The following is a 25,915-nucleotide window of genomic DNA, read 5'->3' on the forward strand; positions in this document are numbered from 1 at the left end:
CTCCCTTTGAAATCCTTCCCCCCACCATATGCTCAAGCTCTAATATATTTGTCATATATTTGCTCCTGGACAGTCAGAGTTTGTGGAGTTCAGTGAGCAGGGTTTGATGTAGCAACAGCCTGCGTCGATGGATGAGAGAGGGCATGGGTGCTTTTGTTTATCTTTATTTTGTTCCCATAAAATCTGAACATTGTAAAGGTCAGTAAATGGCAACCCTAGTGCAGTTAATGAAAACCCACGCCAGGTCGTAGATAATGTTAGGAATTATGCATTTTTCTACGTTGTTGAACCAAATTTACCTCTGCAGGTGTCTGTTGGCTGTCATGTTTATATGCTAAAAAAACTACTTTCCTGAATTTATTCTATGAATACTTTTGTAAATTGTACATACCGTAGATTTCATAGCGGCAGTCTCCCCCCTCAGGGCCATTTTCCATTCCATTGAGTACTGCCACAGAGCTCCAATGACCTGCTCTCAGCAGACTTGTCTATGCTTGTGTGTGTGTGTGTGTGTCATCTCTCAGCCGTGGCCAACATGCAATATTGTAAAACACGTGAAGACGCATTCCACGGAGCCTGACTGATGGACAGAGTGCATTTATATACTTCAGATTTGAGCTCATATCCTGGTTAGGTTCAAAGTCGGGACCGGCTGAAGGCATATCAAGCTCTCACCCATGAAGCAACATAGGATTCTGAATATCATATACTCATGTTTATCTTATTCAACAAATCCAATGAAAAGACAATAACAAATGGTGAATGTATCCTACCAATAAGTATTGCTTGTGTAGCCAGTGCAATATAATGGCAACAGTGACGAGGCAGACAGCGATCACCTTTGGGGAATGGGAGGTTGGGCATTGCGCTTCCACGACGAAGACGTGGGTCGGGACGGCATCATCAGCGTTAACCACCTATGAGCGCAATGCATTAGCCACCGGTGGGAGACGGAGAGACTCACGTGTGACTTCATTCTCAGCTCAGGTAGACATTACTCTACTATGTATTTACATTGCAAATAGTTGTTTGCTGCTATATTAATGCTCTAAAATGTATAATTTAGCACCTTTATGCCAGCAATGGGCTTGGGCTGGAAAGTCACATGGCAGTGAAGACATGACCACTAACATGTCTTTTTATGGGATTCGTTGATAGAAACATTCATCCAAAGTTACATTTTGTCATTCATCGTAAAATTGTTCTATTGCAGGTCTAATGGGACTATACTGCATACCTGAGTAAACTCTGTTACTGTCCTTCACAGTCCTGCTCTGTGAACTCAGTTAAATCCAGTTCTGCTCTGCTCACCAAAGCTGGATTAGGTTTAGCAGAGCATAAAAAGCACAGAATCATAAGTCTTGCAGCAAACTCCTTCAACAAGATAACCTTTTTTACTGAACTGTCTTTGGTTTCAATAAATGTTATGTGTTTTTTTTTTTTTACAAAGGATCAGTGCATATATTCAACCTCTGGATTAGCTGGGCGGCTCACAAGTATACAGCAATATGTGAGTTGTTTAATATACAGAACTAAATTTGTGCTTAACTGTGTTTTTCGGCATGAATGCTAAACTCAGACACTAAGTATTCAACAATTACCACAAAAAGGTTTTCTGTCATTTTCTGCCAGATGTGTTGTACAGGGGTTGCCTATGTTAATATGCATGCACCTCGACACACTGTCAATTATGTCTACAGATGTACTTTTTGAGATAGGTCAAGTTTAATTGGCAGAATGTAGTCCAAATTCCCATGCATTTATTTCACAAAAAACACCTGGATTTGTAAATCAGGAGCTTTACCTCTCTGCTGTTTGTGCTTTGCAGCCAAACGCCAGGACTGCAGGTCTGTAGGATGGAGTGCAGCATGCAGGCACCCTGACTAATGTATCATGTAAAATGACTTAAATAAATGAAAGAAGGTGACACACACACACACACACACACACACGCACGCACGCACGCACGCACGCACGCACGCACGCACACACTTTATCGAAGATTTTTGTTTCCCCCGAAGCAAAGCCTCATCATATATGCACACTTAAAATTCTCTTTAGACACTGCTTCAACAAGTTGAGTCAAATCCCTTTAGAACATTGTCTGCAGACAGAGAGGGATGCATGAAAGCTTGGCATGACTTCATGCAACTTGATTCTGGAAGATTCTTCCTCTGCTTTGAGCTGTGAAGGTGATTGCAGCATTGCCATCAACAATAAACCTTTTTTTCCTGCCTGAGTGACGGACACACAGTCATGCGAGCGGAAACATATGTCTAGCTCTGATGAATTCAAAAAGTTGCTCAGTCCCATATCTCCTCTTTTGACCTCATTCCTCAGCTCCCTCTGTCTCTGTGGTCCCTGAAAGGTTCAAAAGGCAATTGTGGACAGCTGCTGCCCTTACACCTCCAGGGTTGCCTAGTTCCTAACAACCCCACATGCATGTAAAGCATCTCTCCAGGCCAGACACACACTCACCACTCCTGAGATAGAAAGGGCCGTCTTTTGTTATCAACACACATGATCTCTCTGAGCTTCTGTGTATTCATGACATAGTCCATAAACTATTGCTACATAATCTTTAGCATTTTATTTTCCCGTTGACCTTTTAAGTAATCCATATATATATGTATGTGTGTGGCTATAATTAACATCATTGCAGTCATGCATGTCAGTGCAATTTTTATATTCAGGACATTATTTACTGTATCTTGAGTACAAGTAATACCACATGTACAATCTGATGTCATACACTGATTGTAATCTCTGTTCTTAGAATTGCAAACATGAACAAAAGCCTTTGTAGTTATGTGGAGAAAAAAGTCTAAATTGTGGAGAAAAAATGTTTGTTTCTATGATATTATTGACTCATTTATCCATGTGTATCTGTAGTTTTCTCTTTATGTTGAATATTGGATTTACTGTGACACTACATCTTCTTAAGCACAGTGAAGGGAGCTGGTTTTGTTCATTATTTTGACATCCTTTGTGTGATTCAGAGTGGTAATTGGACACACACTCATGACTAATTCTTTCAGCACAGACTTCTGCTCCATCTCAATTCCCTGCTCTGATGCAGCTTGTCCCAACAAACCAGCCCTTATGCTGAAACCGCTGTTTTCTTCTGTTGCCATGACAGCTCGTATCTCAGTCGGAGATGGGAAGTCGCGTTGTTTACGAAATTAATTTGACAAAAACTGTCTGCAAGATGCAAGTACAGAGTCTGTATACAATGAGGGTTTGGATGTGTGTACCTTTGTCCATTTCTGTATTGTGCACACCTTGGCTTGTCCTGTCTATGTACATCTTTGCTCTGTGTGTGTGTGTGTGTGTGTGTGTGTGTGTGTGTGTGTGCGTGCATGTGACTGTATGTTTGTACTGCTAAAAGGCTTGGCACAGGGCAGACCTCTTTGTAGTTAGCAGCAATGGGCACTCTGCCCAGCTTGTATGCTTTATGGATGCGAATCACAGTTACATTAGCCTCCGGCCAGAGACACTGCCCATCTTCATGGTGTGAAACTCCAACAAATGTGCCAACACTGACAGCAATAAACAGAAACTGATACAAACATCAAATACGTCTGACACACATCTCATGCTGTCAGTCTATCAATAGTTACATTACTGCCACACAAAAGGAGGCAGGGGCGCAAATGAACTGCCAGCGTGAGCAACCTTGCATCCAAGTCTGATTTCACGCTACAGCAGCAGGTGACATGTCTTGATTCTGAAAGTTTAATTGTAAAATGTTCCAAAGTGTAAGTGGTCAAAGTTCAGCTCTGAGTTACAAATACATTTCAGACAAAAACATTCTACCATCTCCCGTTTTTAGCTCGAGCTAATGATCTCACTGTAATATACCCACCAATTATACGGCACACACTGTATAAAGAAATAATCAATTCGCAATTTCAAACTGAAAGCCTCAACTTTACATAATTAAAGTGCCATGTGAGAAATCGCACAATTAACGGAGTGCCTTACAACCAGCGGCTAAAGTAATGTTTGATTCTCATAACCTCTGTAATGGAACCAGTGGAGCAAAAAAAAAAAGGAGGTGGAGAAATGAAGATTTCAGAAATGCATTAAATCTGTATTTCATTAAATTAGAAGTAGAAGCTCCTTGAAAAGTTGCCACCAGGCATGAATGGCGAATGACCATGGCTTCTCCAAACAGAATATTAATAGGTTATTATACTCACTTGTACCTCCATTTCGTACATCATCAGTGGCCTCAGCAGTAACACAGTAGTTATGGAATTGATATGGCTTTTAAAATAATGAAACTGTCCCAAAAAAAGATGTCTTTATAGTTCTTTTATTTTCAATCTGCATTTTGGAAGAAAAGTTTCAGTCCCTCTTAGAAGAAGCTCTGGTTAAAACCAAGGATGTGTAATTATCTGTGAAGGATATTTTTACTGGGTTGTCAGTAAAGTCTTCCAGCCCATGGGATTCCTAATAAATGAGGACCACACACACACACACACACACACACACACACACACACACACACACACACACACACACACACACACATATTGAGCCGTGCATACTCGTGTGCAGACATTTTTATTATTATTTTGCCTTCCATATGTTCTCCCACTCAGCCATAATAACCCCACTCGTACATCCTTCATTCTCATCTCTTGATGGGTTTGCTAATTTACTGTGCTTTCGTTTTCATTCTCCCTCTTCTTCTTTCTCTTGACTCCCAATGCACATGATTGTGTTGTGGTTAGCCTACAGCGTGAATTTAATCAAATCTCATTTTTGTGCTGGCACCTGACTACGGGGTATTTAGGCCCAGTTGGAGAAGGAGAGCAATTAGCGGAGACAAGGCTTGTTAATAGTCCCATCTGAATACCCCCAACAGGTCCAAAACACCTTTTATTTCTAATAACACCTGCTGCTGAAAGACAGTTAGGCTTGTTCACCCATGATGTAACTGAGCCAGGGAAGCTGTAAGACTAAAGTGGTGAATGTTTACAGTGTACGATGTTGATGTTGTAGAGATGCCGTTCTTCTCTCTAAAGTGCAATCAGTATCGACACTGGTCGCTTATCTCCACACTGAGGCTCAGTATCAGAGGAGAGTCCCACAGAGAGATTTACGCACAGAGACACACTCACCTTTGACCGTCTGGTGAGAGTGGTCCTGATTGATGGCCCCTCCTGAACTTCCTTAACATATGCTGAGGGTCAGCGGCAGGGCAGCGCCTGACTCAGACGGCCCTGAGGCCAAACCAGAATATACCACCTCAATTTTACAATTTCATCCCCTCAGACCGCAGCGTGAACATGAAGAAAGGTAACACACGTCAGTGGGGTTGTATTTAAAGCGTGTACCTCTTTTGCAGGAATTGAAACGGTTTCACTATGTGTGACATCTGGGAAGTATTCTGACATTAATTTCTTGTAGCTTTGAAGTTCAATCAGCCTGCTATATGTCTCATTGCAAGAGGAGGATGGAATTCTGGTCCATTTATAGCAGATGTATTTGAGGAAAGGCTGGATGGTCAAGTTTCGCAACTGATTTAATTGTTGCAATTTATAAGATCTATATGTTCTGTATATGCAAATACGTACATTCTTTCCTGGTCTTTTTTTTTTTTTTTTTTTACAGACGTAGCTATAGCAGACAATGTCATTATCTAGACGAATGGAGATAGAGACGACTTTAGAAGCCACTGTCATTCGGTTTCCCTGTGAGAAATAGATCCTAGAGTATGCATTACAATAGCATCATTGCATATGTTCACATCTCTACACCGTCTAAATCTGCATCTCAGCTGAAACCCACTGTTGTCCCCATCTTAAGACGGTGTGTGTGTGTGTGTGTGTGTGTGTGTGTGTGTGTGTGTGTGTGTGTGTGTTGAGTTATAGCATGTCAAGACTGACAGCTGGCTAAACCCAATTAAAGTAGTCACCACATTCCTGGGGTCCACCATTAAAGGTGACCCTATGCCCCTCAACACAGACAGAGAGAGGCTTGTAAAACATGACAGATTTATCATCTTGCTTCTCCTTTCTGTTTTGCTCAACAAGCTATTTTGGTTGGGTTTATGTGTGAGTATACACACTTTGACAACAGAGGTATGTGAGGAATACAAGAACTTATGGGCTGACATGACCGTGGCTGTGTTTGGTGCTTTTATCGTCTGATACTTTTCCTATTTGATGTTAGATAAATACATAATATTTTGTTTCGATTAATGGAATGTTGTGTAAGGGTAGTGTGCAAACATAGTTTGAATTACAGCCAGATGAAACAAGCAGTAAAAGACTGTGTCAAATCTTGAATACTATATTTCCACCACTATTTGCAGAGGTCGTATCGGGGTTGTTTTCCGTTCGCAAGTATGTGTGGAGCCAAGACAGATTATGGGTGGATTTGCAAATTCTTTACTCAATGATTATTCAATTTACAGTATGATTGTGGGAAATGGCAAACTTAAAAGCCCAAAACATTGTTTTACTTAACTGCTTATTCTCCCTGAGGTGAACGCTTGGCTGTCTGTGTCTGCTCCTCCATTCACTAAATGCATTCACTGTAGAACAGTAGGAGGTCAAAGCTCATCAGTAACCTCCCACTTCTCTCTCTATCTGTCTCTTTCTTGGTCTATCGCTCTCTTTTTTTCTCTCTCTCTCTCTCTCTCTCTCTCTCTCTCTCTCTGAGCCAACAGGTTGCAGCAGCTTCACTCCCACCCCTCTTCTCAAACTTTTCTGTGTAGAGCCCAGGAAAGAAAGTCTCTGTCATTCACCCACTCTTACACACATTCAGACACACCCACCTCCTCATTCACACAGACACACAGATACGCACATTGATTCCCATGTACCATTCAGTCGATTATCCCTGATAACGCTTTCTGCAGGAATCCAATATCAATTGCAGACTTTTTTTTATCCCCTGACTTGGATGAAACCTTTTTATGTATTTTAGAGGATATTTTCCCCCTTCGACCGTCAAGAGGTCGCCTGGATTGGGAAGATAACAATGATTCACTTGTCTACAGTGGTAAGTGAGATTGTGTGGGCCCACTTTAGGTCCGTAGTCAAAACCCATAACTTGAACTGCACTTTAATATGGTGCTTTACTGAGAGTTTTGAATTCTTAACTGCCCAGATACCCTTGTTACAGCCTAAGTGTCTGGTACTGCTGCTCCATAAAGTACAATTTCTCCTTAAACAGCATTAATGTCTGGTATTAGTGTTTGCTGTTTGTCCATTTTCTTGTTCCCTGAATTGCCTTTATGTGATAAGGTACAGTAATTGCCTCAAATGTGCCATTACACTCCTTCTAAGAACATGCACTTACAAATGCACAGCCCATGTCCATGCAGTGCAGAAGTCCTGAATGCATGTGTGTGTGTGTGTGTGTGTGTGTGTGTGTGTGTGTGTGTGTGTTGGTCTTTAGCATGAGCTCTCCTGATTCTCTGCAGGAGTTAATGCAACCATTTTACACCTCCAAACGCAATAGGAGCATAAAAACGAGATATCATTCATTTTACAGTCATGTCAGCTCTAGTGTAGTCATGAATAACAAGAGAATGCCAAGATGTTTGTAAGAGCGTTGTCAGGAGATGAAACTATGTAGAATGAGTTGTGGATTTTTCCTTCCCATGCTTAGACTTGTCTGCGTTGGCTGACTGCAAATGCAAAGGGGCATAAGACAGTATGATGTGTGTGTGTGCTTTTATTTGTTTGTGTATTTTAGCTGTAGATCTGAATTTCACTGCATCAAAGACGTCAGCTATCATACATTGTAGACCTGAGCTGTGTGTGTCTGTGTGTGTGTGTGTGTGTGTGTGTGTGTGTGTGTGTGTGTGTGTGTGTGTGTGTGTGTGTGCCTTTTCCCTGTTACCAGTTTCCCACCTACGGGGATAATCCATCCTGTGAAGTGGTGAGGTGGAAAATGCCATTATGTAGAAATAGCTGACGTGCAGTTAGACTTGCAGGGTGTGTGATATGTGAGCGAATGTGTGTGTGTGTGTGTGTGTGTGTGTGTGTGTGTATGTGTGTGTCTGCGTGCAAGAAAAGGAGATAGGGAACAGTGAGGGAGTATCAGGGCCAGAGACAGTAAACTTCATTTTGCAACATTATTTAATCCTCCTGGGGCAGTGATAAACTAAAGGTCTTGGACACACAATACTCTGGACGAAGTGCTTGTGATCCCAGCGTGGTGTGAGTGATGGATGCAGTGTTGTGCACGTGCTTTTTGATGCAGGATCATTGCAGGCGTGTTGTCTGACTATCTGCCTTGGGCTTATGATCACAAAGAAGGGTGTATTGAGGTGTTTGTTGGAATGAGCTGGGATTTGTAGCACAACTTTATGAATGGCAATCTTTCTGTCAGTTGGGAAGTCCATTACTTCCAGACAGAAATACCTCAACAACTATCGTTGTGCAATAACTTTGGCTATCCCTCGACTTTTCGTGTAGAATTGTATGATTATGATGGTGCCATAATGCAACATTTTTGCCCAATGATTTGGTGTTTGAAAAAAAATACCTGCGAAACTAACTTCCATCATCCTCAGTCGTTCTGTCTGCTTAGTGATTACTGGCAAATGTTAGCATGCTAACAAGCAAAACTAAGACAGTGAACATGGTAAACTGTGGACTAGCATGTTCGGATACTGACATTAGCATTTAACTCAAAACACAGCTGTGTTGCAGAGCTGCTGGCATGGCAGCAGACACATAGTCCTGTTGCAATTTCTGTAGTAGTGGGTCATGTTTTACTTCATTAAATCTTTTCAAAATCGTTTGAATAAACTCAGAAATACATTTTGGTCAAGCGACCTCTTATTTTCTGCAGTATCATTGCACATTGCTGAACACCAGGCTCTGCTGCATGCCTCAGGAAACTTCTGCCACCTTTAGCCTATGACAACATGAGAAGAAAATGCTTTTCAAAAATAATCTCATCAAATTTAAGACATTTGCCTGCTGCTTTGATGAACATCCATGCAAACCTATTTTAATAATCCCGCTGTTGGATAGCTACAAGAAAGTAACTGTGTACTTCTGCACTCGCTGTCATTCATCAAAAGACACATTTATCCTCTCTCTGCACTTTACTAATCATAAGATACATGCTGAGACAGATCTTAGATCTGCATTGGTATGTGAGGGAGGGGAGTGTAGTTTTTTGGCGGTGACACATTAGAGTTCAAGCAGTCGGTACTCACTTCTATCTGCAGAGGTTGTAAACTAGTCAGCCTTAAGCCATTCTGGCTTTGTCAGACTCATAACAGGTGGTCAAATCCTACTTGGGAATCTTATGGAATTCTTATTGTTTCACATTAATCTGATTATTTTGTTTATGGCTCAATAATAATAACTTATGGTGGAAATATGCTCTCATGAAGAAAACATTTGAAGTGATGTATTGGTGGATACGATGTGAATATTTTCATCTTGTGTATAGTGAAGCCAGATTTCACTTTGATGTTTAGTTTACAAATTTGCAAAAACACATGCCCATACAGCACAGACACATGCACACTTGTGTGGGTGTGGGAGTTAGCAAGCTTATATAAAACACCCCAGCACAAACTATTCCTGAGAATAGTTAATGCATTGAACGTGTTGATCTCTGATTACTGTTACTGCTGCATGAGTTCTTTGCCTGGGCGATTTAAGTGTTGGATTTACTCTACTTAAGCATTGATTATGCTCACTTAACTGAAAGTTGTTCTAGCCTTTTCTATTGATACATTTCTGTGGCCCTCAATATTCATTTAACACATTCTGTCTGCCGGATTCCTAAAATGAATTGAAGTGGACTATTGAGCAGCACAAATGCTGTAAAGACACTACAATATGCTAATATTATGCAGTATACATCAATACTTGCTTTTAAAACTCACCTTCAAAGGTACACGTCTCCAGGACAATATGTTGGTAAAGCAGCTGCAATGTTTCAATAGGACTGAATTGCATTCACTCACTATATGTGTTTTATGCCAAGTCATACGCCATAGCCTTGGGGCTAATATCATTCATGCGAACCTGAAGTTTCCTCTGTCTGTCATGAAATAAAAAGAGGATTTCTGTATTCCAGAGTGTTACTGGACCTCCATTTACTCTGGGACAGCTAATACTCTCTTTCCATCTACAGTAGATTGCTGTGATTTACTGTGCTGTCACCAGTGAGATTCATTCGTCTAAATGTACCTTTCTTTGAAAAGCTAAAAGATCCAAAGATCATCTCCATTCATCACACACATACAGAAAAATCTTCAAAAACATTATCATATATACAGTATAAGCAGAAAAACAACACTGTAACATTTCGGATTGCAGCTAATTCACATGGTTCCTATTTACCGCAAATTCACTATGGCGTCACACAAAACACAACAGAGATACTTGGTGTCCGTTACAGATTTGCCATGGGGCTCCATTTTTTTTGACCAAGTGCAATGTAGAAAGCACACTTACACATTGGAAGCGATTAGCCATGCTGCCGCGGCCTTAGCTGTAGATAATCACCTCTGCATTGTGTGTTCCAGGGCATTGCAGACCCTCAGGGAGTTTAGCTAATCCTCAGTCCAGAGGTTTGGTTGACCAGGCCAAATATCTTTTGCACCTGTAGACTCATACAAGAGCTTTCTTGAACCACACTGCTTGGATTTACTGATGAGGACTGTGTATCTCTCCCCTTCAAGCTACTTCAACTGGAAGCTGTCCAGTAGCTACGTTTTGTCTTCAGTCCAAATCAGGGCTCTCAAGTGTCACGCATTGAGCGTGACTGTCACGCATTTCGGTCTTAAGTCACGCCCTCCGCCACACATCGTATTTCTCACGCTGAAAAAATCTCTAGGCTATTTAATGTGCCGCAGCGCGCAAACATGACCTGGTCGCGCTGCCCTCACCATGGAGGAATCAAGCACGTCTCCCCCGAATCCCCTGGACTCATCAGCCAATCAAAAAAAAGGGAGGAGGAGGAGGAGGATATGTCACTCTTACCTGTCTTAAAAACTTGAGAGCCCTGCCAAATGGTATATTCACCAACAGCACAAAGTCTTTCTTAAGTGGTCTGCTCTGCAGTCATATATGAAGTATGATGAGACACTTAATCTTTAAGAACATGTCCATAATCAAAACTTTAGCTATTCACAAATTGTGTACAATCACATAAGTTAGTTTGTTAGCATTATGTCTTAGTAAAGAACAAACTAAATACATTTCACTAATGGACAGTGTGGACAGTGGCATCCATCCAGGTCAACCTGCAGGTTGAGTTGAGCCAGTCATAACGGATTATCGGTTTAATAACTTTTAACGTTCCTGTATGTTCATAATGTTTATCGTTCTCAATAACTGCTTTTAATAACAGGGTTGTGGACAGTTTAAAATACTTTTATTTCCATAGCGTCATCGGAATCTGCATGTTGTAAAACTGTTCATAGGGAATGTACACATAATGAGTGCTAACCTTGTGTTTATTGGCTAAATGATTACAATAATCATAATAAAAAAATGTAATAATTGTATTCATCTTTAATAGCATGGATAATTCCATATCATTGTAAATTATCAGTTGTGTACGGCCAAGTTTCATGAAAAGGTTTTATTGACCTGACATGTAAAGTTTATTTATCAGCGTGTCTGAAAGTCTTCCCTCCGTGTTCATACATTTACACATTGACACTTTGTTACTGCAGCTATGCAAGAAACTCTTCAGAAACTACATCAGTCCTTTACAAATACAAAATGGAAGATTGCATTTTATCTTTTCGTGCCTCTAATGACTATTTTTCCACTCTCTATTCATCTGTGTGCTTTCAGATAACAGGAGAGAAGAGCTGGAATTGATGATTGTGGAGTGGAATTTAAGAAGGGGATTTGAGAAGAGAAGAACTGGGAGGAGGAGCAGGTGATCGAAGGAGGAAGAGTATGGGCCGCTCTTCTGTGTGGATCTTTCTACTGTCCCTTTCTCTCTCTCATCAAAGCGTCACAGCACAAGCTGAAGGTAACGGTTGACAATTCTTCATCCAGAGGATACACTCAAACACACGATTCCTGAATTTGCCTCAAATGACTCTCTTCTATATTCCATTCATACACCCATATAGCACCATCAAGCTTTTTTTCTTTTTTTTCTCTTTGTTTCGTTCTGTGTGTTTGCTTTTTTGTGATACTGCCCTATAGGCCATCAGTCTGGCACTTTCAGTTGCTTCATTCTGAGTCAACACCATGTGTCTGCTTGTCAGAAATGTGCACAGATCTATGAATAAGATGACTTGAATGCTCAGGCCAAAGAAAGGGCAGGTGCTCAATGAACACAGTCTGACCGAGTCCGCCATCATTAAATCTCCACACTTGGATTGATACACGGGGCAGACACTAACCCAGCTCCACTTTCTCTCCAGACTGTTAAACATCTGCTCGCCTCATGTCCAGTACAGCACTCTGCCTGCCAGCCTGTCAAACCCATCTCCTCGATACAGAACCTTATAGCCTCAGGTGCTTTTGGATGTCGCCAAAAGGTCAATCAGCCAATCAAAAGTTAGATTTCCACTTCATGGAATGTGGTTGGCAGAAAGTGATTGGTATAGTTGTTGGGCAGAATTATGGAAGGACATAAATAGCCCACGGCCACATTTTAAGCTACTGTTACCATTTAACTGTAACCATTGTTTATTCTTGACAGCGTTAATTTACATGACATCATATATCATCAAATGACTGTCTGGCAACCCTGAGGGCAGAGTGTTTCATATTCCACACACAAGTAGGGGCATGTGGTCGATTTTAAATTAATGAGCCGACTGACAACATAAAGTTCCATTCATTATTTATGTTTTAATATCAACAATGAATTAAATTCCTGTGTGCAATGTGAGGAACCTTCAGGGAATGTTCACCCAACTCTACAGCTCTATGGAGCTTTCTGACCTCTTTAAGGTCAGCGAGTTTGTTTTACCGCGCACAAATTGAATGTCAGGTGACCATAAACACGACTGCAAATGAATTACTCCATGTCTGCTGGATGTGTAAATATAATAGACATTTAACATGTGAGCCATAACGACCTGATAACTTACTAAAGTTTCTGTATGTGTGTCTAAACATAATGATTGTTGGTGGAATTGGCTGCTGAAATCTTGCCTAGAAAACCAAATCAGGGTCAATTCTGTGTTCAAATAGAACCACCGCTCAGAAGGACCTACCAACACAATGTGCACACGTGCAGTGCGTTAAAAACTGCACTGGGCAGCAGTATCACGCTTTAAACATCACACTTACTAATCACCTAATCAACTTTTGATTCGTTGTGGCGAACTGTTACTGTATTTTACACATGCAGCAGTCATAGAGCAACATTAGCATTCACTTGGAGTCATGTTCCTGGTCACCCAACAAGCCAATATTCATTCTCCTCTAATCTTTTCTCTCTTCTCCACCAACTCCTTAAGGAAATATATGCACCACTATTTGCCAGCTAGTTGTTCACTTTCTTATTCGTCCGTTTGGTGCTGGGCGGGTAGTCTAGAAAGATGCAAAAATGCTCAGTAGAGCGGATGTGAAGTTCAGATTCCATCAACATGCTATTTTCTGTATTATAGGGAGTAAACCAAATTATAATTTTAGTTCAGAGTCAAGTTGAATCAAATCAGAAAGAAACAACCTATATTTGTGAAAAAAGACATCATTCCTGATATGTCATGAGGTGATGAGTAGCGTAGACTCAAACAGTTCACAAGACGTTCAGAAACAGCAATCAATGCAGAATTGTTCTCTCTCATTGATCCAACTTATTGTCAGCCAGCTGGTTAGTGGCTATGTGGTTCTCTCCATAATCTTTCAACTACATACTGGACTGCACTAAAGTCAAATTAGAACCACAACATAAAGAGGAGAGTGGTAGATTGACTTCCTTGTTTAAACCCCCTGACTGTCCAATGGGGCCGATACATGTCACTGGAAACACATCTTGGAGGAATGACTGCGCATTTGTCACATTTCATTAACATTTCTGTCCTACGCTTTGTAGCTTCTCTGCTCCTATTACTTTCTTTCTTCTTCTTCTTCTTAGATGAACTTTTACATCTATTTATCTGGATAAAATCGGAGCCTGTCGGCCCTTTGAGTTGTGCTCTCTGATGGTTTGCAGTAGTGCATCATTATTTTGTGGGCATTTTTTTTCCTGCCAGATTTTCTGCAGCATATGCTGTATCCAGTGAGCTACATCTAAGGCGTAAATCAATGGTCTAACAGGTGTACACAACCTTTGAGATATCAGCATAGATAACCTTCAATAAAACCATTCCTAATCCCCTAGCATGTGATGTCTTCTTATCCTTGCCATGTGGTCTAACCTGCCTGCCCAGACAGACAAACCTCCGGATAATTTATCTTGTTTTCCACCTCAGTCTGTCTCTCTGACAGGGACCAGCCTCCAGTTGCTTCCTTGCTCCAAGTCTTTGCAATGTTTTGAGGATTTTTCAGTAGAAAATGTATCCCGGTATATGGAAAAGCCACATGTATATGGAAGGATTGTTGGCGGCGAATACAGGATGAAGCAGACTAACATTGTTAAATCATGCATCAGTGGTTTTAACTGTGTTTTTACATCAGTGATGAAACAACTTTTGCTAAATATATGACAATAAAGCTTCAATGTAGTCCGAAATAGTAGCTCAGCACCAGACAAGGCTCCAGAATGGTATTCACGACAACATTGTGTTTCCTTGGTGTGTGGCCAGAGATGTATAGGTGTGTGAGGGAGAACATAATGTTAGGTCGCCATGGGCTGGAGACATATGTCTCCCCCAGTGAATCCTGGGATTGCAGCCAAAGTAAGAAGGGCGAGATAATAGAGGCGGGAAAAGCTCTGGAATGAAATAGAGGACACCAGAGAAGCTGAGTTATCACTTACAGAACAATCAGTGGTGCCTTTCTCTTATTCACGAGCCTAATCAATGCTGTCGTCACTGTGTTTTATTGCATATGTAATGCTAGAATATTGACTCATAGGGCGTTTGCACATACAGCAGATTTCTGTGAGGAGTGTGTGCGTTTGCTGGTACCGTACTGTATATCTATGTGGGAATATGTGCAGAGGTGTGCATCTGAGACAGAGTTGCAAGAGCTAATGTATGTGTGTGAGTGTGTGTGAGTGTAGTCAATGCATCAGCATACCCTTTTTTGTGCATCTGGCTTTTTAACTACACATTATAACGCATCTGAATCCTGCCAAACGCAGCAGATCCTTATGTTAAAAACGTTTGTTTGCTCGAGCGAGGGGACTGACCCTGATTTTTGGGTGTGTTTACCTTATTATTCTAAGCGTTCCTCTTCGCTGTACTAAAGTTTTATTGCTGGAGTGCTCAGAATATTGATAGTCTCTTTGGCTCACTTGTGTCTCATTAAACATTCATGGGGATTTGTGCGGTGCTCTGGCTGCATGACAGAAGCAAGTAAAAGGAAAAATCTTGATGGAACAAGACTGCCATCTGGTGGTCCGTGTAGGACTATATTGGAATTACCCGCCTTAAAAATAATTACTTTGAATTGTCCTAACTTATTTGATTGTAAAAGGTTAGAGAAAGTGCATTCACAGCTCTCTGGATGTTTCAAACATGCACCCCCTTGCACCTCACTCCTTGGTACTTGTGCGCACACTAATTCCTGCATTCTTCTTCCCTCAGCATGCCGGACGGTGGGGCAGGCAGACATAGTGTTTCTCGTGGATGAGTCATGGAGTGTGGGCCTGACCAGCTTCACCAGGGTCAAAGACTTCATCTCAACCATCGTCTCCTCCTTCCAGGATAATGTGATGGGCAATGAGGGGGTCCGCTTTGGAGTCACTGTCTTTGGCGATGTGCCAAGGTAAAACTCAAACATAAACACGGGCACAACATCTCAATGAGTTACACACAGTACAGACCTATTAACCAGTTGCCATTGCGTCTGACTTATTTACATCAGAAAGACTCTTTTCTCAAAGAAAATGTTTTGTTGACTTATTTTTTGTAGTTATTATACCATGCATTTACATGCTTAGAGGCTAAGGAACTTTATTCAGACAAACTGAACAAGATATACACATAAAACAATGTTTGTATTAGCTATTCCATTATTTCTACTTGATCCAGTTTGGCTTTCGCTGTTATTTGTTCCTTGTAGGATGCAGATTGCTTTGACAGACTACAGCTCAATGGAGGAGGTTCTCAGAGCCATCAAAGACATCCCCTATGAGGGTGGATCCAGGAGGATTGGCGATGCCCTCAAGTTTCTAGTTGACCCCGTGTTCAGCCCCGTCATGAGTCGAGACCATGCCCCAAAGGTACAATGCTTCAACCAGGGAGACGTGAAAACCAATCTAGGGTGACTGCGTATATGCATTGCATCCTTTATCCTTTAAACATGATCACAAACTGACTACCCCTAATGTTACGCAGTTAGGTAATATCAAGCAAGAGCAAAGGCAAAAGAGGTACTTCGACTACTTTCATGCATGTTAATAACTGAAAGGCTCAAATGTTGTTAAATGTTTGACAAAGTGTGAACACCCAAGCAAACTGGGAAATGATTCAGGATTACAACCCACACTACTCCTTCCAGCTGGCCACTGACGTGCATATGTAGTATGTTATGGCCTTGTGTGAAAGGAAATGACGAGTCAGAAGTCTGTATGTGTACTCCAAAGAACATTGTGGAAAATACTATTTTCACACCACTGTGAATCTGATTAATCGGCCTTGCTTTTCACTTGGGATACAAACTGAGAGTGTGTCTGGCAGAAGGTTACAGCTGGCAGGATTCTTCGCTTGGCTTTGGTTTGTTGTTTTGCTCGCAGAAGAAGAAAAAGAAAAGGTGGAGGCAATTCGTTTCGCGTCTGCCATAAATTCCACATGCTCAATCGACTGAATGGCTGTCAATATAGGGACGACTAGTGCCCACAGTGCCAGGCACTCCGCAACAAGTCCAATTGATGGTATGAGATTAACCTGCTTTGGATCCTAAAATATTATGCACCAAACTGGCACTGATCTTAACTTTGGGCCCCAACCCAATTGCCATAGTCATCAACTTAATTAAACGTGTCTCATAAGTATGTCGTCAAATATCCAATTGCTCTTCCAACAGCTCTCCATTTCTGTCAGATAAATGTATCTGAAAGTCGAACACTGTAGCGTAGTCTCAGTATAAAACAGCTGGTTAGCATTCCAATCACATCTCTATCTCTGAGTGTGCGTGTGAATCATCTTGCAGCAGCACACTTGACGTGAGAAGGCAGAGAATTGAGGATTAGGTTGATATATTGAATTGTACAGCCAGAATGCAAGCAGAAAGGTAGCTACATTTTCATATCGATCATATCTTCTTCATTGACGGAGGGATGAACTTTGGATGAACTGGGTCAATTTTCCTTGATGGGCAAATTATCAGTTTCAGTTGCAAACCAACATCATTGAATTCCACTTTGTCTTTGGGTTTGATTTATTTAATTACCTATTCAATTATGAGTTAAACCATCTCAAATACCTGTGGGGGCTTTTGGGGCATAGCTCTGTTTGCAAGGATATGTTCTTTTTACCCCAAAGGAAAGTATGTGTGGAAGGAGGATAAACCTTGCAAACCATAGATTTAGCAAAACACAACACAGTTTCACAAAATTAAAGGTAGAAACCGAGCTACTTAAACTAACCATGCTGGTATTGTTATGCAAATCATGAATGTATTGTTTGATATACATCATTGCGTGAGAAAAATGTTGTTATGTTATCTTTAACGATTTTGCATCAGTATTTTTTGTTTCTATCTCTATTGTGCAGATTGCTGTTATGATCACAAACGGACGTTCAGACGACCAGGTCGATGCCGCAGCCACAGCTGTAGCCGACAATGGCATTTCTCTCTTTGCAGTGGGTGAGTGGGGAAGTTGGTGTATTGTGAATTCCTTCAACACCCTCACTGCTGCGGCCTCTCACATTTTATCCAAGCTTTGCTGGCTTATCTGCAGTGTTTGCAGTCAGAAATTCATGTCATACATTTTGAATTCATTGGATTCAGTGTGGGTATTTGTGAACGTGTGATAGATTCTTGTGTGTTAGTGTTTGAGTCCACCCATGCAGGTATATGCACTGTATCTGTAAGCGCAAACACAACAACATCTTCTAAATATGTATTCAGCTCCTATACTGCATATGTAAAAGTTCACTTTCTGATACTATGTGTTGCATCAGCAAAGCTTCTTTATCCTACAGTACGCCTTTCCCCCACTCATGAATACCGCTGTTCACCCACAAGTGTACTTACACATATCTTTCCCTCTTTCTCCTACACACACACACATGCATGAGCACACAAGCCAACAACTTACTTTCCTCAGCTGGGAGCGGTGCAATAATTACTGCTCATTAGCCGATGGTGTGGTAATCGCAGCCATTATTCATTAGACGATTCAGTGTCCTCCATCTGCACCTCTGACACTGCGGCTTGCTCCTCTCGTTCATCACTCCTGCAGGGAAGCTCCAAGTGCACTACTAGTGCAAAACCAATATGCCTATGGAGCCTGTATAGCACTGATAACACATTTGTTTTCTTACTAGCTGTTTACAACATGTATCTGTACATGCAAACAGCTAGTAAGAAAATAAATGCACATCTTGTTGCAGATTTTACATAAATGTAATTGTGAATTAACTCTCCCAGAAGAGTTTTTATCGGGTGCTATAACTTGACATAAGTGCCAAAAAAGGCTGCGTTTGTCGACAGTATGTATGCGTATGTGTTTGTAAACATTTTTTGTCCGTGCTATGACCAGGTATTAGGGGAGCTGATGAGTCAGAGCTGAGGAGGATTGTGTCAGAGCCACATGAGGAGCATATATTAATGGGGACTGACTACGCTCTCCTTCAAACCATCCTTTCCAAACTGTCACGCAGAGTGTGTTTTACTGCCTCTGAACCACCACTTCCTGTGAAAACATCCCCGCCTGGTGAGTCAATACACACGCAGTATGAAAGCAAAGTCTATCATAATGCGCTTAGATATCCTCTCAAAGCTGCCCTCATACTGACAGCTGTTTGCATATTTATGTTGATGGTTCATAGCTTGAAGAGTAAAATGCTTAATAGTTTCTCTTATTTCACTCTGCCGTGCACTTTTCGCACTAAGATGTATTTGTCTTGCTGACAATTTTTACATCCAGACCAACATATATATTTTCTTCCCATGCCTCTTCCTGCACCTTCTTCCAATCCTAGTTGAAAAACGTGTGGTGGGTCCCAGAGACATGCAAGTTAGCGAGTTGGCCCACAGTTCCCTCAGACTGACATGGAGCCAGGCCACAGGAGATGTCACCGGATATCGTCTCCTGGTCTACCCTCTCAGCACCAGTGGACACCTCCCCCTACAACAGAGACAAGTGAGGGATTTTGCATATGCATGACAATAATTGAGCTGGACTGTAACAGAACATAGTCTTATTTTCCGACCCAAAAACATCCAATACAGTACATCCTTCAATTCTCCATCCTGCTAATGACCAAAACTGCATGTCACCTTTTGTCATTGAGAGTCATCTCTCAATGCAGCCTGAGTAATTTGTGAAATTCCCATCTGTGTGGCTCTCCACAGCTCGCAACAACACTGCATTAATGGGACCAGTATGATATCCACTTCTCCAACAACATCAGCGCTTCTGTGTTTATGCTTGTGTCTACTGTTTTCATCATAACACTGTGATCCTTGACAGACAGAGAATTATGCTACGGCACCAAAAGAGGAATATTTTGTACAACATGCCACCTAATTTGAATAAAATGGAGATGATGGTATTAGACAGAAGTGGTTTACTGAGGTAGAACGGGTAGAAGAGATTTTTTTTAAGACAATATTTATTCTAGTGCACATTTCAGAGAAGTGTTTCTCGCATTGCATTGTATCCTTCACTTCACTTTCTCATGCTCTGTCTTTTTCTCTCTCTCTCTCTCTTTCTCTATCACACACACACACACATGCACACACTAAGCTCCTTTCATTCTGCTGTCTTCCCTGTATGTGGCAGGTTGATCTGAAGGCAGATGTAAGCACGGCAGTAGTGACGGAGCTGAGTCCTAAAACAGACTATTCCCTGACTGTCTACGCCATCTACCCCAGCCTCATAGGAGACTCAGCAACAATCACCGTCCAGACAAGTGGGTGTCACACCCCATTACATGCTCATGCACCTTTTAGAAAATACACAAATGCTTCCGCACATTTGTTCAGGATTTACCTTGCTTCACTGATCAACAATTGATCCTTGTCTTGTAGCCCCTTTGCCTCAGGTGTCAAACTTCCGTGTTATTGAGGAGGGCCTGTTCTCGCTGCGCTTGGGCTGGACGCACCCTCTAGGGAAGCTCAACGGATTCAAGATCTTCGTCCCAAGATGTATGCTAACATTACACCATTTCATTATTATAATTTGACCTCAGACATATCGCAGAAAAATTATTAAAATGTGTTTGAAGTATTTATAATCAGACATGTATTGGTAAAGATGAATCATTTAAAGTTGTTTGAATGTATATTTCATGTATTATTATGGATTTCTTTCCTCTGCAGCCAACAGACCAGGATTTACTTATGAGAACTTGCTTCCCGGAGACACCTCTTCTCACGTGATTGACAGCCTGGAGGAGGATAAGAAGTATACCATCAGTATTTATGCTGTTTACCCCCAAGGACAAAGTGAAACAGTTTCAGTAGTGGGAAAGACATGTAAGTTTATCGGCTTGAAAACACCATAATTATACGGCATGATTATATACGTTTACTTTCCAACTTTCTCACACTCAAGTTCATTTTATTTACCTTGTATATAAGTCTCTGCACTGACTAAACACTGACAGGAAAAGAGCTTTGATAGCTGTCACTCATCAACAATTACAGGAAAAGTCATGTAATATTGTATAAGACAAGCTAATATAAAAGGAAGCAAATGCTAAGGTGTAGTACTACAATATATCCACAGCATGGTGCTGTTATTGTAGAAAAAAAGATACCAGCATTATGTTTATTACATAAAGTAAGACTCTCCTTTATCATTATTTTTATGGTATGCTAGAGAAATATCAATATGGTTTTTACTTTGATTTGAATTCATTGAGATTTGTATGCTTTTTTAATTCCATTCCATTCCTTTAAATTAACTTTTTTTGCTGCCACAAATCTGAATAAATATCTTTACTTTCGAGCATTACTATGATGATATAACACTATATAAACAAAAGTTAAATATTGGATTTGCGTGTGTGACTCTGTGTATATGTGCGTGTTTGTTTGGATATGTGTGTGTTTCACAGTAAAGCTGGTCCAAGTTCAGAAGTTCCTGGTCCAAAACGCCACCACAGACACCGTCCAGGCGAGGTGGGCATCAGTTAAGGGTGCCACAGGATATCGCCTGACGTGGGGATCCCGAGGTACTGTTCACTCTTTGCTACATCATTTAATTCAAGGGTGTAGCAAATAAGAAATAACCTTGGTTTGTGAAATACAGCCCAAAAGTGTGACATCAGAGCCTTTATGTGCTTCTGTGTGTCTTTCAGATGGCCACATAGAGAACATAAACCTTGGGGACAACTTTAACTTCTACATGATCCAGGGCCTCCACTCAGCCTCTGACTACACCATCACCATCAACCCCATCTTTGGAGACATTGAGGGGCCCATCACCTCCACCAAAATCAACACATGTAACTTGGACGCTTTCTAGGAAGAACAAAAATTCATGCATGTGTTGAAAATATTATAGACGTAGACTAGATTATTGAAGATGCCCTCTTTGTCTCTCTCTGTGTCAGTGGACAGCAGCGCAGTACAGACTTTGAAAGTGTCAGCTGTGAGCACCAGTACTGCTGTCATCATATGGAACAGTGTCCCAGGAGCCACAGGATACAGACTGGCCTGGGGACCCACACCAGGTGATTTATTCTGCCACTTTCTCTCATTTTTCAGTCTCAGGACTCTTGTACACTCTTGTATATATAAATAATGTCAATGGTGCCCTTTGGGTAAAAGGTGTTTGTATACGTGAATGCTGCATGTCCAGGATTGGTTCTAATGTTTCCTTTACCCAGTGACCGTCTCACTCTGACAAGAGCTTTTGAAATACATTGGACACCTCCCCCCTGCTAGTCTGCCACAGAGACGTGACAGGTGGCATGGCAACTCACTTTGATGAAATAAAATTTGTGGAAAAGGGAGGAGGATGTTGTTTCCAGAGAAGGGAGCTCTGATGCTGAGCCAGAGTTAAGAGGGAGGCCAGAAGATTGAGGAATAACGATTGACGTGACTGTACTGTCAATGTTAATATTATTTTCAGAGTTTGTTGGTCGGGACCGTCCCAGGCAGTTGGCTCTGAATGGCAGCACCACGGAGTACCAGCTGAGGAACGTAGCGCATGATACTGAGTATGTCCTGTCTCTCTATGTGCTGTTTGGACCTGTGGTGGGACCCGGTATCAGTGCCACCTTCAGAACTTGTGAGTAACAGTATTCAATAAGTCTCCCTCCCACCTGAAGTGCACTGAGGTTTAGGAGTGATTATAATGGACTACCATAATTGGCACATTCGTGTGGAATGTCCCAATACCTTTGTCACTGCAGTAGGTTAAGAAGTTAAACCACTGGAGGTCAGCAAATACTGAAAGATGTTTTTCGCTGCTTTTATGCTCCTCTTAAAGAAGAAATATATATTTAAGAGGAACATAAACACAGCCATGGAAGAAACTTTAATAAACAATGGTGGCTTGTTTTATTGAACAGCTCTTAGGCCAAAATGTGTGTCATCGTGTGTTGAATGCAAAAACACTGTTAAATGACAGGAACTCAGTTAGAGAAACGCAACCAAGAAGAAAATCAATCTGTTTCATTTGTCATGAATCTTTCTGTTGCATGTCATAGATGGAATTATGTAATTAGCCATGCTTTTATACAAGAACAACTGCAGGTTGCTCATGTTTTATTTTCCTCTGTCTCAGCTCCGTTGGGCTACGTGTCCAACTTCAAGGTGTCGTCGTACACCAGTACCTCTATAGATGTAGAGTGGAGTCCGATCGTTGGAGCTACTGAGTACAAACTCACTTGGAACACAGGTGATTACATTTACTGAAGTGTGTCTGCTCCAGCACAATATGGGGACTATTAATATGTTTTCACAAGTCAATCAAACAAATTTGTCAGAAAACCTGTCAGCCCTTTTAAAGCCTTTATATTTGTGTCTAAAATAATGAACACAATTGTGTGCGTGTGACACAGATAACCCCTACTCTGTATGTAATATTGTGTTGTGTGTATGTACTTGCATGCTTGCAGGTGATAGCATCCCCCAGTCCCATTACCTGGATCGCAGTGTTCTTTCCCATCGTATCAAAGACCTGAACCCACAGTCCACCTACACGATCACCATCTTTGCAGTTTATGGCAACTCAGAGGGACCAGAAATCTCCCTATCTCAGCTCACAGGTACAGGACGTGAGGTCTCCCAGTTTGTTTTAATTGATCATGATTCGTCTTTAAATCAAAATAGCTCTGTGCAGCAGCTGTGCCTCCCATTGTAATTAAATGGGAGAACAAAGTTCCTCATCCTGTACCACAGCACCCTCGTGCTGTCTTGGTTTGACTGACAAGTCATGTACTTTGGTCTTCCCATTTTAACCACAGTTCCTGTCGTTGTCACTTGTAGCATGTGTCACTGTGTCCAAGTCAGCAGAGCTGCTATCACTTCATCACTGTCAAAGTTAGGGTGTTTCACCAAGCCCCAAGTGCTACGTTTACTACGACGACAAATGATAGGGTGTGTTAACACCAGCTTATCCAGCACAGAGATTTTATATTTGGATTTGCCCTAAATGGCTAAATGAGTGTTTTGATACTTTTGAAAACATATTTGAATGGTGTAAAATCACCTAACATGGTTATATGGTGTTATTTTGTAGCTGCTGTCTCAGGCTCACAGCCAATTCAGGCAGTGAGGGAAGTGAAGGTTGTGGACATTGGAGTCAACTCCTTCACCCTGTCGTGGAGGAAAACACCAAGGGTTTCTGGGTACAAAATCTCATGGATCCCCTTCCTTGGTAAGCGACCACATGAACAGTCAACCATGTGTGCTTACACCCTGATACTTACATGCTTTACATGAATATTTATATGCATGTGATTGATGTGCACTTACACAATGGTAACTACAAAATGTATTGCCCCCACACTTTCAATTTAATTTACTAAATATATTAAATATTTATTGGATATTTACATATGTTTTTTTTTTAAATCACAACAACTTGTTACTATACCTTTGTGCATATGTGGTCATTATTCATAGCTGCTATTAGATCCCTCTTTGGACTTTTAACTATAACTAAGCACACAGCAGTATTGTTTCACACTCTCATTATCTCTTGTATTATTATTCCCTGCTCCAGGAGGTGATGAGAAGTCCCAGGAGGTATCTGCTGCTTCCACCACGTACACCATCAAGAAGCTGCGGGAGAGCTCAGCTTATAAGATCCAGGTGTCCTCCGTGGTGGGCAAAAGGGAGGGAAGCCCAGTCCTGCTCACTGCACGCACCTGTGAGTCCTGCCTGCCCACAACAGTGAGCAACAGTATAAAATGGGCTCTCAATCAGAGGTTTCAGGGAGATATTCATACAATTATACGCAAAGCAAACAGATAGTATAGATATGTCGGTAGTTTTTTGCAGCTAGACAAATCGGATCCACATCAAAAACAGCTTCTTTGTCAAATTATCAAATTCATTGTTTTGCTTATTTATTTATTGGGTCACAAAGAGCTGCAGAGGATTCGTTTGCATCACAACAATCTCTGACCTCTTTTTACCTGACACAAACATTATTCTTATCAGTTCAACATACTGTATGACTGACTTTTACTTTTGTTATTTATTTCATCATCCATGTGTTTCTTTCTGTTTCAGTGGATCTTCCAAAAGTAAATGGCTTTGCTGCTCTGAACACCACAGCCAGCAGCACTGTTCTGAACTGGACACGTGTGGCTGCTGTTTCTGGATACCTTCTCTCCTGGAGGCACATCTCAGGTCTGACAAAGTTTCACCTTTAATTAATCATCATGTTACCATTATGCCATTTTTCTGTCGCAACGAGATTAATTCCCATACTGTGTAAGCTGTATTTAATTGTGCGTTGGACCTTAGCATAAGCCCCCACCATGTTTAAAAGTGGCATTGGTTTGAAAATCAATTTGATTAATTAATAAATTCCAAGAGCCATATGAGTCATCGTTTCCTTCGGGGTTTTTATATGCAGTGTGTCACAATTTCTTGCAATGTGTATTGAGTCTCTTTTCTTGAAAAATTAAATATTAACTGAGACATTCTCAAAACTAATAAATGACGACATTTGGCAAATGACATTTCTCAATAAATGTCCACGATTTAATGCCGTTTGGTCTTTTATTAGATTATTCGTATCACAGACCATTGTATGATGACATATAGATCTTCTTACTTGATTTGACAATCACTGTTTCCATTCATTACTAGGACTAACATTTATTTCAGGAGGTTATTATTCCTATTCCTGAAAACTGAATCATTTAAATGATTGCTCTGCAACAATAACTTCTTCTTTGTTTATCTTTTCAGTGTTAGAGACTAAAACAGAGACCCTGGGCCCTGGTTTCAGCTCCTATAAAATCAGTGATTTGCTGTATGGAAGAACCTATATTTTTACCATCAGACCTTTGTATGGAGAAGTGGAAGGCCCTATAAGCACCGTGTATCAGAGAATATGTAAGACACTACTTAAATGGTTTGATTAGCTCTGTGAAACATTGATGAACCTTATCTGTTATCAATTATATGTAAGAACAAAAACTATTTCTAATCATGAATCTATCATTCTAATTGCCGGAAACAATGAACACCACCTG

The 25,915-nt window shown here is 41.0% G+C and overlaps 1 protein-coding gene across 1 annotated transcript in view; it reads left to right on the top strand.

Annotated features, from left to right (window-relative positions):
* Positions 1 to 11,897: 11,897 nt before the first annotated feature.
* The window catches only part of col7a1l (collagen type VII alpha 1-like), a 46,240-nt gene continuing 32,222 nt past the window's right edge, over positions 11,898 to 25,915 (top strand). The window contains exons 1-19 of the mRNA XM_079235897.1: positions 11,898 to 11,982; positions 15,665 to 15,845; positions 16,143 to 16,302; positions 17,795 to 17,888; positions 18,787 to 18,960; positions 19,229 to 19,389; positions 20,032 to 20,161; positions 20,280 to 20,396; positions 20,571 to 20,726; positions 21,311 to 21,427; positions 21,554 to 21,700; positions 21,809 to 21,928; positions 22,330 to 22,488; positions 22,987 to 23,100; positions 23,321 to 23,470; positions 23,944 to 24,081; positions 24,430 to 24,576; positions 24,942 to 25,061; positions 25,629 to 25,775. Of these exons, the coding sequence (XP_079092023.1) occupies positions 11,907 to 11,982; positions 15,665 to 15,845; positions 16,143 to 16,302; positions 17,795 to 17,888; positions 18,787 to 18,960; positions 19,229 to 19,389; positions 20,032 to 20,161; positions 20,280 to 20,396; positions 20,571 to 20,726; positions 21,311 to 21,427; positions 21,554 to 21,700; positions 21,809 to 21,928; positions 22,330 to 22,488; positions 22,987 to 23,100; positions 23,321 to 23,470; positions 23,944 to 24,081; positions 24,430 to 24,576; positions 24,942 to 25,061; positions 25,629 to 25,775 (2,608 nt within the window). The 5' untranslated portion in view covers positions 11,898 to 11,906. The remainder of the gene's footprint in view (positions 11,983 to 15,664; positions 15,846 to 16,142; positions 16,303 to 17,794; positions 17,889 to 18,786; positions 18,961 to 19,228; positions 19,390 to 20,031; positions 20,162 to 20,279; positions 20,397 to 20,570; positions 20,727 to 21,310; positions 21,428 to 21,553; positions 21,701 to 21,808; positions 21,929 to 22,329; positions 22,489 to 22,986; positions 23,101 to 23,320; positions 23,471 to 23,943; positions 24,082 to 24,429; positions 24,577 to 24,941; positions 25,062 to 25,628; positions 25,776 to 25,915) is intronic.

This window comes from Taurulus bubalis, assembly GCF_910589615.1.
Source record: "Taurulus bubalis genome assembly, chromosome: 20".
Lineage (NCBI taxonomy): Eukaryota > Metazoa > Chordata > Actinopteri > Perciformes > Cottidae > Taurulus > Taurulus bubalis.